The 15026-nt window shown below is 36.9% G+C and overlaps 1 protein-coding gene across 1 annotated transcript; it reads right to left on the bottom strand.

The window, feature by feature from the left end:
* Positions 1-42: 42 nt before the first annotated feature.
* On the bottom strand, positions 43-14224 carry gpbp1l1 (GC-rich promoter binding protein 1-like 1). The gene is made up of 12 exons (XM_056460091.1): positions 14044-14224; positions 11139-12265; positions 9829-9942; positions 9527-9656; positions 9127-9443; positions 7892-7967; positions 7580-7776; positions 7258-7398; positions 6279-6434; positions 5492-5610; positions 4532-4631; positions 43-1962 (listed from the first exon to the last, which is right to left on the bottom strand). The coding sequence occupies exons 3-12, from the start codon at positions 9886-9888 to the stop codon at positions 1807-1809; spliced, it is 1452 nt and encodes a 483-aa protein (XP_056316066.1). The 5' UTR covers positions 9889-9942; positions 11139-12265; positions 14044-14224; the 3' UTR covers positions 43-1806.
* Positions 14225-15026: the final 802 nt, after the last annotated feature.

Genomic DNA, 15026 nt, shown 5'->3' with positions numbered 1-15026 from the left:
CCCCCCCATGTGTTTTGTTTCAGCAGAAAACGAAAGGCTGGACATGTTTGGCAAACTGATGCAAAATATTTATTACAATTTGTATTCTCTGACCTCCTCATTATGATGCAGTAGTTTACGTCTGCTTCGTCTCATACAGATAAACCCGTACATGACACCTTTATCGTCTCAAATCTGTAAATAATGTTATCAAAATAATCTTAATCTTCCAAAACTCACAATTTTTTATTCTTATATTTTTTACAATCCACCCTGAATATCAAGGCTGCAGAAACAATATAATGCAAACAAAAGAAGAAGAAAAAACAAAACTATGTGGGAATTTTTACAGCTGTACCAAAATAATGATAAAAAAAAGAAACTTAAATCTGTGATAAAGCCATTTTTATACCCTATCAGCAAAAACAAGGTACAAAAAAAAGGAAAGGAGATGCACAATTTACACCAGCAGTCCCTCATGAAATAAAGACGTTTAAAGATGGATCTGTACTTCACCGCCAGCAGCAGGGCTTGAACTCAGCGGTCAACAATGAACCTCAAATGAACTGTTTATACAACAACATAGCAGAACAAAGTGTGCAAGCCATATTACTGAAAGTTCACAGTCATTACAAACCATAAGAGAGCTCGGATCGATTCCTGCACTGTAAACATTACATAAGCCCAACTATGTTTGATGCTTCCTATTCCATCGGCTAGACTTTATTAGGGTTTTTGTGAGGGGATAAGCTCATCGAAGCTTGCGTGTGTTTATTAAACACCCTTTTTAAATCCATCTACATGCAATGAAGGTAAAGCTTTTGAAAATGATTGCCACAGCATTACTTCTGTAAGCACGAAAACGCTTCAACTCTGAAATGTTCAGGATTTCAATATGGTTCAAATCAAACAGCTTTTAGGTTAAAAGGCAAAACTGTTTTACACCATATATGGGCAAGAAGAAAACAGTCTGTTTATGATTTTTTTTGTACTCAACCTCAGTGAACTGAACATCTGTATGTTCGCCTGGCTTCCTGGAACGCGACATAAAACATAGACCCTTCCATCCAAACGTATACCTTTATTCAAACTCTCCCGCAAACTGACCTTTAAAGGTTTTCTCACAGGTGTACTTGGCAGACATATGAATATATTGGTATGATTCTGCAGAACGAAACGAGTGGAAATGAGCAGAGTTTGCTTGAACTGGAGCCAGAAATGGACTGATGTTCTAGCTGCCAGACTGCGTGCGACAGTCCATTCGCTGTTGCTTTAGTTCTTCCTTGCTGCGTTTCAGTTCATTTCTATGAGGGACTGGGAGCGACGTCGCAGTGAGCGGCTCACAATGATTGTTTCATCTTAACGCTAATGCTACGAATTGTTTTCGCGAAAAGGAAAAAAAATGAATCTTTTAGAAAGGTGTCAAAGCCATTTTATAGAACATTCAGATGATGTCACGTTAAATCACGGTTATAATTGGTGTTGTTATTATGAATTAGTCTTTTTTTCTCTTCCCCCAATCAAAACAAAGAAAAAAAAAATTTGATCTTGTGGAGGGTGTGTGTGTGTGGGTGGCTTTCTTTGACGTTTCTAGTTCTGGATAAAGAACAAAAAGCAGACAGAGAGATAGAGAGAGAGAAAGGGGAAAAAGAATCAAACAAAAAGACATTGAGCCTATGAGGTGACAAGTGACTTCTTTTTCTCTCCGCCTGGGATATGACCGATGCTCCTTGTCCAGGGAAAGAATGTGTTGGCTCTTGTTTGAGTTGAAAATAAATGGTGTGATGGAGGAGAAAGGGAAGTGTGGGAGGGGTGTTTAAAGCCACATTAGGTATCGTCGTCGTCGGAGGTCTGGCTGCTACTGCTTGTCTCAGATTCAGAGCCTTCTTCCAGGCCGGGGTTTGAGGTGTTTCTCCAGGTTAGCAGGGCCACACTGCGTGGCTTCAGGAGCACACCGTTACGCCCCTGACCAATCTTCTTCATCTGACATAACACATACACATTTATATATAGTCAGTCACAGACAAAATTAGCTAGAAGAGACAAACTTACGATCAGTTGGTACCAGCTTCTGGTGTTAAAATAAAATATTGTTGAGTAAAAATACTCGATATAATTATTTGGAGGAGATTTCTCTTGACGTCGGATAGAACTTCAGAATTTTCAAACATGAAAGATGGCTAGACAAGTTAGCAACTCTGTTAAAATAATCTATAAAATTAAAAATTTGAGATCTTTAAACAATCCGCTTGTTAAGTCGTGACGTATGAAATACTGTTTCCGGGTCCAAGCCGCTACTCATTTGAATTGAGAAACTTTTCATTTATGACCACTTTTTAGTCATATCTTACATTAAAGTGAATTTTATATAAAATCATGGTGTACACATCAGTCTCTGGACTTGCTGCAAACACCAAAATTTCAACAATTTATAAAAAATGTATCACTGGCCATCAGATAGTAGCCATCAGATAGTAGGCATTTTTAAAAGTATGGACATATACATATATATACACATATAAATAAATTATATATATATATATATATATATATATATATATTTCTATTGTGATTTTTAGAAGTACTACATTGTTTTGTAAATAATGCCAATTCGTGTGACGTCACACTTAACAAGCGGATACTGTAATATTGCTACTTGTGTTAATTTTCTTCTAAGGCATATATATATTTATTAAACAGTGCCTCCAGAAAGTATTCATAGCACTTCACTTTGTCCACGTTTTGTTTGTTACAGCCTTATTTCAAAATGGATTAAATTCATTTATTTTCTCAACATTCTACACACAATACCCCTTAATGACAATGTGAAAAAAGATTTTTTGGGAAAAAAACAAAACAAAAAAAACACATGTACATAAGTATTGACAGCCTTTGCCGTGAAGCTCTAAATCGAGCTCAGATACATTCTGTTTCCACTGATCATTCTTGAGATGTTTCAGCAGCTTAATTGGAGTTCACCTGTGGTAAATTCAGTTGATTGGACATGATCTGAAAAGGCATACACCTGTCTATATAAGGTCACAGGGTTGACAGTGCATGTCAAAGCCCAAACCAAGCATGAAGACAAAGGAATTGTCTGTAGACCTCCGAGACAGGATTGTCTCGAGGCACAAGGCTGGGGAAGGTTACAGAAAACTTTCTGCTGCTCTGAAAGTTCCAATGAGGACAGCGGCCTCCATCATCTGTAAGTGGAAGATATTTGAAACCACCAGGACTCTCGGAGCTGGCAGGCCATCTAAACTGAGTGATCGGGAGAGAAGGGCCTTAGTCAGGGAGATGATCAATAACCCGATAGTCACTCTGTCTGAGCTCCAGCGGTCTTCTGTGGAGAGGGGAGAACCTTACAGAAGGACAACCATCTGTGCAGCAATCCACCAATTAGGCCTGCATGGTAGAATGGCCAGACAGAAGCCACTGTCTGCCTGGAATTTGCCAAAAGGCATCTGAAGGACTCTAGAACTCTCAGAGCATAAAAAACAAAATTCTCTGGTGTAATGAGACTAAAATTGAAGACTTTGGAGTGAATGTCAGGCATTGTGTTTGGAGAAAACTAGGCACCGCTCATCACCAGGCTAATACTATCCCTACAGTGAAGCATGGTGGTGGCAGCATCATGCTGAGGGGATGCTTTTCAGCAGCAGGGACTGGAAGACTAGTCAGGAAAGAGGGTAAGATGAACGCAACAATGTGCAGAGACATCCTGAATGAAAACCTGTTTCAGAGTGCTCTTGACCTCAGACTTGGGCGACGGATCTTCCAGCAGGACAATGACCCAAAGCACACCATAAAAATATCAATGTAGTGGCTTCACAACAACTCTGGGAATGTCCTTAAGTGGCCCAGCCAGAGCCCAGAACTAAGTCCTATTAAACATCTCTGGAGATTTCTGAAAATGGCTGTACACCGTCACTTCTCATACAACCTGGTAGAGCTTGAGAGGTACTGCAAAGAGGAATGTGCAAAAACTCCCAAAGACAGGTGTGCCAAGCTTGTGGCATCGTATTCAAAAAGATTTGAGGCTGTAATTGCTGCCAAAGGTGCATCAAAAAGTATTGAGCAAAGGCTGTGAATACTTATGTACATGTGTGTTTTCTGCTTTTTTTTATTTTAAATAAATTTGCAACCAAGGAAATAAATTAATTTAATCCATTTTGGAATAAGGCTGTAATCTAAAAAAATGTGGAAAATGTGAAGCGCTATGATTACTTTCCGGATGCACTTTACTGAAAAGAATTATAAAATAATAAATGGCTTCATTAAAAAAAAGTTTATTCTCTAATCAATAACCACTCCCCATTATTGTGAGGAGACAATCTGTGCATTTAGCAGTATTACTGTATCCGGTCTAGTTTGAATAACATTATAATGCATTTATGCTCTTTAATTTGAAAACTGTTTATGGTATTGAGTTCAATAATTATTATTTAAAATAACAATAATTTGTTCTGTTTAGTAAATCTGGGCTTGCTTTTTTTCCATTTCATATTCTCTATTTTCGATTTTATGTTCTATTTGTATGCATTTCACATACCTGTTCAGTTTTAGCTTGAAACTCTTTGAGTTCATCCTCAGTGAGAGGCTGGAAGTCATCATTTTCTGGGTATTCTTGCCATCCCATAGCCTTCAGCAACCTGTCACAGAGAAACCACATGTGAGCGTGTGGGTTATTGATGTGAATTACGTGGGTGGGTTGTGGGTAGATCAATGTGTGCCTCTATCCAAAAAAACAAACAAAACTATGTGCCCCAGGTATCAAAGCTACCTCATTTTGGTAGACGTACAAAGTGAAGTTCGAAGAAATTTAAGTATAAATATTAGATAATCATGAGTGATTTGTAAGTTCATTCAATCATCCAAAAAAAAAAAGAAAAAAAACTTGGTCCCACTTCATATTAAGTGGTCTCAACTAATATGTACTTGCACTGAAATTAATCATTCATTACAATGTACTTATTGTGTAAATACATGTTTTTACTTAAGATTAATAAAATACATGCATATAATCTGTAATTAATTACATCTTTAATTACACTGTTTACCATGCTTTACACCTTAACTCACCCTTAAACCTACCCATAACACCAAACCTGCCCCTAACCCTACCTTTTTCCCACCTCAGGAGAACCAGAAGTGTTTTTAATACACTATGAACACAGAAAGTATATTATATTTGTTTTTGATGCAAGTACATAGTAGTTAGGGTCACTTAATATAAAGTGGGGCCAAAAACTTAAGATTAACAGAAACTATCAATGATTAAAATTAAAATATTGCAGTGTACTTAGCAACATGGTAAAGTCCCATCCATCAAATGTTGTATGATATATGGAGTTGCTTTCTATATAAATCATTCTAACTCAGTAACTTCCGACATGCATGTTAAAACAGGGCATTTGACCCTGTAGGCAGCACTCTAGGATCAGAAAATGAGCTTAGGAATGTCTGATGGAAGAGAAAGTGTTGAAGTGTTTGTACATGTGGTCGTTCTGACCTGTGTTCCGCCTCCAGAGAGCTGGACAAGTGCTCTGGGTCTGAGTCACTGAGAGAGTGGGAGATGCCGTTCTCATGACTCTCTCCAAACTCTTTTGGTTCAGGGGTACTTCCCTCGCCCTACATCAAGACAAATCACAACCGAAAGCTTTAGCACAACACGACTATGGGATGAAACAAAATCTAACAACTAGCTTTTTCTTTTTATTTATATTTTATGATTGATACAATAATACTAAATAACATTAAATGATCCATAGCAAACAAAAATCATGGAAATGGATAACTAAAGCATCACAATCATATTACATCAAGTAGAACTATTAATAAATAAAATTTAAACTATATATGGGGGAAATCTTTGGGGGAATTTATTCCCATATCAGCTTCTCTGGCTATTTCATGGCAAAACCAGATCAAAGTTACATCTTCTCTATAATAATAAAAAATTAAAAAAATACATCAACAGCAATAAATAAAAAACATAAATACCAACAATAATATATAAGATCTAAAGCAGTTACGGTTTAATTTTGATTAAAATGCTACAATTTTGTAAGGATTCACATTTAAAAATATATCATTTAAAGTCTCTCCAGATAAACAACATTGTCTGATAACATTAAAAACAGAGCATTCCACAAAGATCTGTTTAACAGTTTGCTTTCTGTTGCAATATTCCCTCTTAACTTGATACAATCCACTACTGATAATCTTGATGTAAACAGACAAAGACAATTTATTGCTACATCTAACAGTCTACAGATCAGAGGTGAATAGAAATGCACCTCTGCTGGGGCTCCTGGACTGTGGCAGTCACTCATATCCCCGTTTCTCTCATCCTTGAGTCCACGCAGGAACTCGCTCTTGCGGTCTGTGCTGCGGCGCATCAGTTTTAGCCGTGAGGGGGTGATGTCTATTGGAGGAGTGGTGCTGGAAGGTGGCTAAGAGAGGGAAATATGGATATGCGTGATGAGTATGAAAAGGTAAGTAACGAGGGTAAGGAGCCATGTTTTTTTTATCAAATACTATGTTTGTGTGATGTATAATGGAGAATTGTAAGTGTAGATAAGATTTATGTCATATTCATGACTTGTTTAACCATTTATGTGTTTTTTATGCAGCCAAAGTTATTATATTACATTTGTAAAAGGAAATTTGTATTTTAGATGGCAAGTCCTTGTAATTTAAAAAAAGGAAAATTAGTCAAATTTAACTAGGGTGGCACAAAAAAGTACAGATGTTAATTCTCCTAAAAGCTAGAAAAAAGCTATCTCTCTATCGATTCATCCATTAAATTGGTTTGAGTAAAGTTTTAATATTTGTCCAATAAAATGGTCTGATCGCGTTTATTGCTACTTGTTTACATTTTAATTACAATAATACTAATATTCTATAGCTTAAAAATGACAACTATAATTTAATGAAAATGATTTAACAGCTTTCAATGATGCAACATGACTAATAAACATGACTATAGATCAATTACAGAAGAATTTATTTCAAACCCTGACTATGAAATGAGTTTGGAGCAAAACGTTACCTTATGTGGTACTTTCGCATTCTTTTAAAAGTAGCAGCATTTGCTACACAAATCGGTATCGCATCATTAAATTGAACTGTCTGTGTTAATGCAGTTCCATCTAAAAACATGTGCTAGAGATTTACTATTGATTACAGAACTGGTTTTACAGAAAAGATATGCATAATCACCTTCGCTTAATCATACAGCCCTATTAAAATCCCAGCCTGATTTCATTATTTTACCTCTTTAGTAGTGCCATGTGCAGGTGCACTGATGGGTGTCAGAGGTTTGGTCACAGAAACAGGGCTGGTAAAGGCCGAATCCCGTCCAGAGAAATGCAAACCCACTTTAGTTTCCCTTCCATTGGGTTTCCATGGGCCAGGCTAAAAAAAGATGAAAACGTTTTATCTATTAGTAGAGAAGATGACACAAATTTCCTAACAAAATCAAAACAACATTAGGCAAAAAGCCTGGTCTTCACCATAAGTGATGTGATCCAATAAGCTAATATAGCAAATTACAAACATTACTCAGGGACTATTTTCAGATGCACAGGCTCAATACCTTGGTTGGGGCAGTGGCAGGTTTGGGCACCAGATTCTTGTAGACGCTGGGTCCAGGGATAGGGACTTTAGAACCATTGGCGGGCAGAGGTCCAGCACTGGCAAACCCAGCCGAGAATGCAGCACTGGGGTCCTCCTTAGACACTTTCTTAATGACCAGCATCTTAGACATAGTCTGCTTAGCACTAGGGGGGTTCTCTGTAACAGATTTTGCATAAAATTTTCAGAACAAAGCAATAAAATGTTCTAATGTTCTAATTATGTGCAGCTGGAACAAAGTTCCAAACAAATTAATAAACGAAATTAAGTTTACCCCATACTCCTGCTGGAGTCCCAACAGCTCGAGGTTGACTTGCTGGCTTTCCAGTTGTCTCTGGGTTCAAGGAGGGCTGAGATTCACAGGAAAACAGAAAGTATGAATGCAAACCAAGTATGCAAGTGGTTTAAGAATGGCATGTAAAGTATGGCACGTAAAGGTTAACAAATGGCATAACCAGTAAACTCATGCCTGGTAGGGGTGTGACTTATTTACATCAGTAAACAAACATGGTAATACTTTTACATATTGTAACATTTGAAACAGAAAATAAACAGTTTTGTTGAAGTATAATAAAAAAGGGTTTCTGCAGGTTTCATCAAGTCAAATTTAAGATCCTTTTAAGACCATCATGAATGAAATTTTTGACTTACAAAGCTAAACACTAAGGATTTTTTTTAATGGTATTTTTTTTTTTTGCCACAACAGCAAAAAATTATAATTTAGTTATTTCTTAGCCACATATTTAATGTGTCAAAACAAGAAAACTCTAGTTGTATATCACTTTTTTTCAACATAAGGTTTCTTTTTTTTTTTTAAATGACAAGTTTAACATTGTTAAAAATATATTTCTTATGGACATTATTACATCCTATTCAACATAATGCTTTTCTGTTATAAAACCTTGCCTATTCCATGTTTATTTATAAATATTATGTCCACTCTACCTTCTGTAGATAGTTTTTGTAGAAATATAAGCTCATGTAAAGGGAAATATTGTTCTGTTATTATCATAGTAATTGTGTAATTGTTTTTTAGTTTTCTTTCCCTGATTCCCTGAACTAAATTTGGACAATTTGCTGTAATAACTGTTATGTATTGCAATAAAAAAAATTTGGACAGAGGAAAATTAAGACCCATTTAAAATATTTTAAGACCTACAACACAATATTTCAATGAATTTAAGACTTTTAGGGCCTAAAATTTTTTCTTTTGAAATTTAGACTTTCAAGCCCCATAGACAGCCTGATTAAAAAAAAAAGTGAAATATATGTTTAAAACCCAAATTATCACTTTTTTTTCCAATTCTGAGATTTTTTTTGTCTCTCCACTGTCTGATTACCATGCAGTTTGACACTTAAATCCTTTTGAGAAGACATCACTTTAAAAGATGAACTGCTTTATGCATTATCATCAAAATGTTTACAGCACTCAAATTTGGTCATGAAAGCTAAAGCATGGTTACATGATACGTGAGAACTTTTATGTTAAGCGTTACCAAAAATACTTACAAAATCCTCATCAACAAACTTGAGCTTGTCATCGTTGCGCTCCTCATCAGAACATCTATCCTGATATGGACCACCTTTGCGTGGATGGAAGTTTCCATTGCGCTGTCGGTGACCCCCTTGTCTATCCCTCTCACCTCCACCACGTTTGATATGCCGACCATGGTGGTGGTGTGGACCTTCCTGGCCCCTCTGTGCCCCATGCCAGCTGGGGGTCTCCTTCCACCCTGGTCCACCTCCCAATCCCCCCTGACTCCCTTTTGCAACACCAGAGTCTACAGAGTCATGCCTTAACAGAGATGGCTGCTGCCACCCGTCACCTAAAGAAAAAAAATAAGCAGCTATTACACAGGGCAGGTCAAAAAGCAGGCTACTTCTGCATGCAGAGGAGGTTTTCCGCTACCTCCGGGGGCTCTTAGTGGGTCATTGTTGAAAAAGCCATCAGAAGAGTTGTGTCTGCGGCGGTTTACTCCCGGCCGGCTGTCTCCGCGGGGAAAGTGCTCTCCATGCTTCTCAATGGGGGCAGCAGGGGACTGAAAAAAATCATACAGACAGAAATTAAACAGGCAGCTTCAGGTTTATAAAGCTTATTTTTAGAAAAAAAATGATTAAGCTCAAGAGACCTAAAAGAGGCTGTTGAGCCACACTGTCCTGAATAAAAAAAAATGCACAAAGTCAATACAAAGTCAGCATCTTTTATAATACCTTGGCGGGCTGAGGCGTGGAGAAGTTAAGCCAGGCAGGAACAAAGTCATGCTGCGCCATTTAGGTCCAGTGTCTCCCGTCAGTGGATGGAGGCATCAAACCTCATGGCCTGAACTAGCAATGCAAAAATCATCAGTCATTAGAGTCATACTCAACAAACAATAAAGACACATCATTTGAAAACTGCTATTGTCTTATTATTATGATATTATGACATAAGTGAAACAACTTGCAAAGGAAAAAAAGAAGAGTATGGCTGATTTTGTATATACTGTTGTCATTTCCAGCAAATGAATCCAGTGATTGACTGGCTGATAGAGTGAAAGGCCTTTTCTGGTCTTTAGATAAACTTATTGCTCAGCATTTGCAGTGGTATACCCAGCAGCATCTGATGTTGGTGCAAAGTGAAGCTTGTGTTAAAGTTAATTAAAGACTTCAAGGGCACATATTATAACTCAATGATCTTTTAAAGGTGAAGTGTCATTTTTCAGTAACAAATGGAAAAAATGATTGTTTTCAAACAGGTTTTGAATATCCCTCTCCCCTCAATCAGCTAAAGGTCAGGCAAAGGCTTGTCACTGGTTGAGCCAGCATTGCTGAGTCAGGTTGGATGGGTTACTCAATGAAAGAGAAATGTTTTGAAAGCACCACACAGCCAGTGTTTACACTTTTGTGGAAAATCAACTGCCACGTGACCGAACTACAGTTGCATCTGCATCTTAAAGGTGTTATCATTGTTTTTAGAAATACCAAGCAGGAAATGCCCCACAACTTCACAGACAAATGAAAAAGATGACTTCAGAAAACACACTTGTGGTCAGTCCTAAGATGTATACAGAACGAAGGAGCTGTCCCCAAAATTTGAACCTTTTAGAAAGCCAGCTTGAGTGGAGAAGCAGAATTTAGACTGACTTAAGGATACCTCACCACAGAGAACTTTAGATGATTGAGTTACAAGATTAGCATAAACATAAAGCTTAAAAACTCAAAATACCAACAAAAAAAAAAAAAAAACATGCGTTTTCCAGTTTCATTTCAGGCCGATTTTAAAAGTAAACAAGATAAGCACATGTATCGTCTTTTGTCAAGAAAAGCTAACAGCTTCTAGGTTAACCATTAAAACAGCAACTTCTATTTTATTGCTCCTGTGGCTCTTGATAAGATTGAGTGTATTTACTTAGACTCAAGAACTTTGTAACAATTCCTTCAACTTAATGACAAGTCTTGCATATACAGTATGTGGCACTTATTCAGAATACTAAACTATACAATAGCAAAGAAAGTTCCAGCTGAATGTTGTGGCTTCTTACCCCAGAGACAAAGGCTCTGTAGTTCAATGGCCCTGTTCTTGGCTGTGTCTGTGTAGAGGGCCCAACCGACTCACTTTCTCTGGCTTAAAAGCCTCAGGACAACCGCAGCTCCTGCTACAGACAAACTCCAGTTTCCAGGATGGTGCAAAGAGGATGGAAGTGAAACGTGTGCAGCCCAAGGTGGAATTGTAAGGTGATGGAAGAGATGGTGATGTGTTGTTCTTAATCAATGGTGTGCAGTTGTGGAAGAGTAGTGGATGTGTTTTTGTTCAGTAATGCCAGAGTGACCATCCACGACACCCTTAGTTCATCGACGACTGTGTGCATTCAGGTCAACCGAATACAAATAAAGCAAATCCAAGAGGTTTTGAAATGAAACTCTCGTACTGTCCAGTCTCTTATTGTGGTGCTTGTGGTAGCAGCACGTTGTGCCTGCTCTGACACTCAGAAACTCCTTTACGAACTCATTTTTGGCTGAGGACACACACAACGACAAAAAAACGAAAGTGGATTTGTACCACACAGTGCTGTTTTGCGGAAAGCGGTGGTTTGAATATGTTCACCTCATCAAAACAGTGAAGGTGCTACGTCAGGGCGAAAAGGGGAGGGGGGCTGATTTGTCACATCACAATAGCTAGAAGTGCTATGTGTTATAAAGTCATGAGAAGTGCTTTTGCTTTCAACAGCTCATTCTTTAGATGATTCAGTGAACCAAACAATGAAAACTTGACATCTTTAATTCTCGCCCCACATGGCTGATAAATAGCTGGTGGACCACTATCACGTTAGGCTACCAAAAAAATTGAATGCAAATATGATTTGACTCCTAACAGCACTTTCAATATTCCAGTTCATCAAATTAGAAGAAGCTTCCACAGGTGAGTAAGTTGAAGCCAAAGTGCACAGATTCTTGTTAAACGTGGTGTGCTGTGCATTGGTGATTGAGTGAAGCCAAAACACAGGCCTTCAGGTGCAAGCAAACCTTGTACATTCACTATGAAACAACAGGTGTACTCCAGATTGTATTATTGCATGTTGGGAGATTCTAGGTCTGTTTAAATCCTGCAGTTACAAATCCAACAGGTCGTTTCTCTTCCAGATCTTCACAAATAATCTGCAGACCAACTCTGTAAAACAACAAATCAGAATGAGATTTATTCGCCAAGAGAAACAAGGAATATTTTGAGGTTTTTCAAGAGCTCAGGGTACATACATCCATATCAACACAAGAACACAGAAGTAGAGTTGAAAATGTATTATGTGCACCTTTACCTAAAATTTATTCAATCTTTTTGTTTATTTTGTAAATAACTAACCAACAAAAAAATACATCACAATAAACAGAATGAAATTTGTTACAAAAAGAGCATTTTCCCAAGAAAATTAGGCTATATGAAGTGGTCAAAAATTGCTTCAATGTTTCCTGTTGCTATTTTTAGTTTTTCAACTATTGTTTTTTCCCAGTCTTATCAGGTAATAATCCAAAGTAATTCACAATGTCACTTTGTGAGTTGTTCTTTTTAGGAGATTGTCTCGGTTGATGTAGCTACTAAATCATTTTGACAGGAACAGAAATGAACCAATTCAGATGTGTTCGAACTGAAACATCAGAAAATGTGCAGTAGTCTACTATAAAAGGCGCAAATTCTACACAGTTTTGAAACTTTAAAGGGCTCCACAGACTATTAAAATAAAAAGGTCTATTCTTACACAAACGTGTGAGTATTTTAGTGACTTTACCACATGCAACATTATCTTGTAGATAGGCCACTAATGACGATACTACCGTTTACAAACTACAGAGGCACAGTCAGTATTTTGCAGCCATAGTATCGCGATACTACCATAGTACCCGTAAACCTTGTAACCCAACACAGAAGGACATTTAAATAGGTGGAAAATAAAGTAAACAATAAAAATTATGAAGTTTTTCAAATGTGTGGTTGCAAATCTGATGTCAAAAACAAAACTTCCCACTCTATCTGGAACAAAATTACCTAACACTATTTACAAAAGAAAAAATTATATATTTAGTCATCATTTTAGCATTTTCGTACTGTTCCAAACCAGTAAAAGCTATTTTTTCCCCTCTCAGAGGAACACAAAAAGCAGAATGACAACTATTGTCACAACTGACTTTCAGTGCAGCGGAAAAAAGTGAGTTAAAGTTAATGACTGAGGCTGACACTGACAAACATCTCTTTTTCTGTTCCTCACAATAAAGCAAATGAGACAACACGAGGAATAAATAATGACAAAACTAAAAGCAATCCTAACGCCTCAACATGACTAATCAGCTTTTTAATAAAATATATCTACCCATGATGATTAATATTACACCTAACCTTACGGTAAGATAAACAAGCTCATGGTATAATCCAAAATAGTTGAAGGAGCTAGAAAGTGGAAAACAACTAAAAGCTACTTTATAACTAGCAAAAGAGTTAGCTGCAGAACATAAACCACAACAGACTTTGAAAAATATTACTTACGATATCAAACGAATAGTTTATATGTTTAGCCAAACATTCTGGCGCACTCGGTAATTAAAATTACTCTGAAAATATAACAAACGATGAGTGAATACTAAGTTGTCTTCCTACTTACTGGACACTCGCTAGCACGGCACACTTAGCATAGTAGGCCATTCAATGTGTTCGTAAACCTTTTTGTCCACGTTGACTGGTTAAATGTAAACCTTTTAAACAAAAGAAACTTTTACGCATAATATAACGGCCACATAAAGAAGAATTATAGCGATTCTGGCTTGTGTCGTGACGGAATGCGTGTTGTTATAGCCGCGGCGCGGGCTAGGCTAAGCTAGCATCCGAACAGAAATAAAGTGTTGTAAAATGGCTCCCTCTCGACACCAAACCACCGAATAAACATTTCGATATACACCCACCTTTTGATCCCTTGTCTATCCCAATAAGTTAATCGAAGACAACAATGCGCTGCTTGTCAAGTCAATTTGACAGTTTAGAGGTTGTCGTATAACTGATTCTGTATTTTGTTTGTGTTTTTTAATCACACTCGTTCCGACTTTGCCAATCCATCTAGCTTGTTCCTGTCTACTTCTACAGACGAGCTAATCGATCGCAGAGCAGAGCGCTCTCGACGCGTCATAACATTCTCTCATCCCAAGCCAGGATATACTCTCGAGAGTACTTAAAACACCGAGGGCGAAGTTTTAAAGTGATTTTCCTCCTTTTGTTATGCTTTTAAAATAAAATACCTTAAATGGTTGCAGAGTTTTATGTAAGCAACATGGCAAACTGGGTAACCAAGATGCAAATGTGGAGAAATTACAAAATTGGATCTCTTTTTATTGAAAAGCTTGTCACATTGTCCCATGAAATCCCTTATTGGAATAATATATAAAAAAAATTAAATTGAGAAAAAAAAAAAAAAAATACGGTCTTTGCAACAATTATATTTCCTCACCAATAAGGTCAAAGAAGTATCTTTTAAATTAATCAACACAATTTGATCCTAAGTTTAATTCTAATATTGATGTAAAATGTTTAATTTGTCAATTTCGTACAGAAATACAGATGGTTATTTATGTATTTGCATAAATAAAAACACAAATATATAAATAAATGAGTAAATACGTTCATAAATTCCTGCATAAAAAATGCTATTAAATAAATAAATGTATATTTAAAAAAATCCAAATTCCTGCATAAATAAATTTATAAATAATTAATAGCGCAGGCAGGTAAATAATTAAATAAATAACACGACTTTTGGAGGAATAGGTAAAAGCTAAACTGAAAGTTTATTTCTCCTCCCTTTCAACCGTTTATTCATTCATTCTCATTAGCATGTTGACCTGAGGAAAAGCAAATACGGAACTACTTTCAAGAAATGAATAAACGTTTAAAA

The sequence above is a fragment of the Danio aesculapii genome, chromosome 6, assembly GCF_903798145.1.
Source record: "Danio aesculapii chromosome 6, fDanAes4.1, whole genome shotgun sequence".
NCBI lineage: Eukaryota > Metazoa > Chordata > Actinopteri > Cypriniformes > Danionidae > Danio > Danio aesculapii.
Note: the sequence above shows the minus strand (reverse complement) of the source record. Positions and strands in the feature narration are given on the sequence as shown.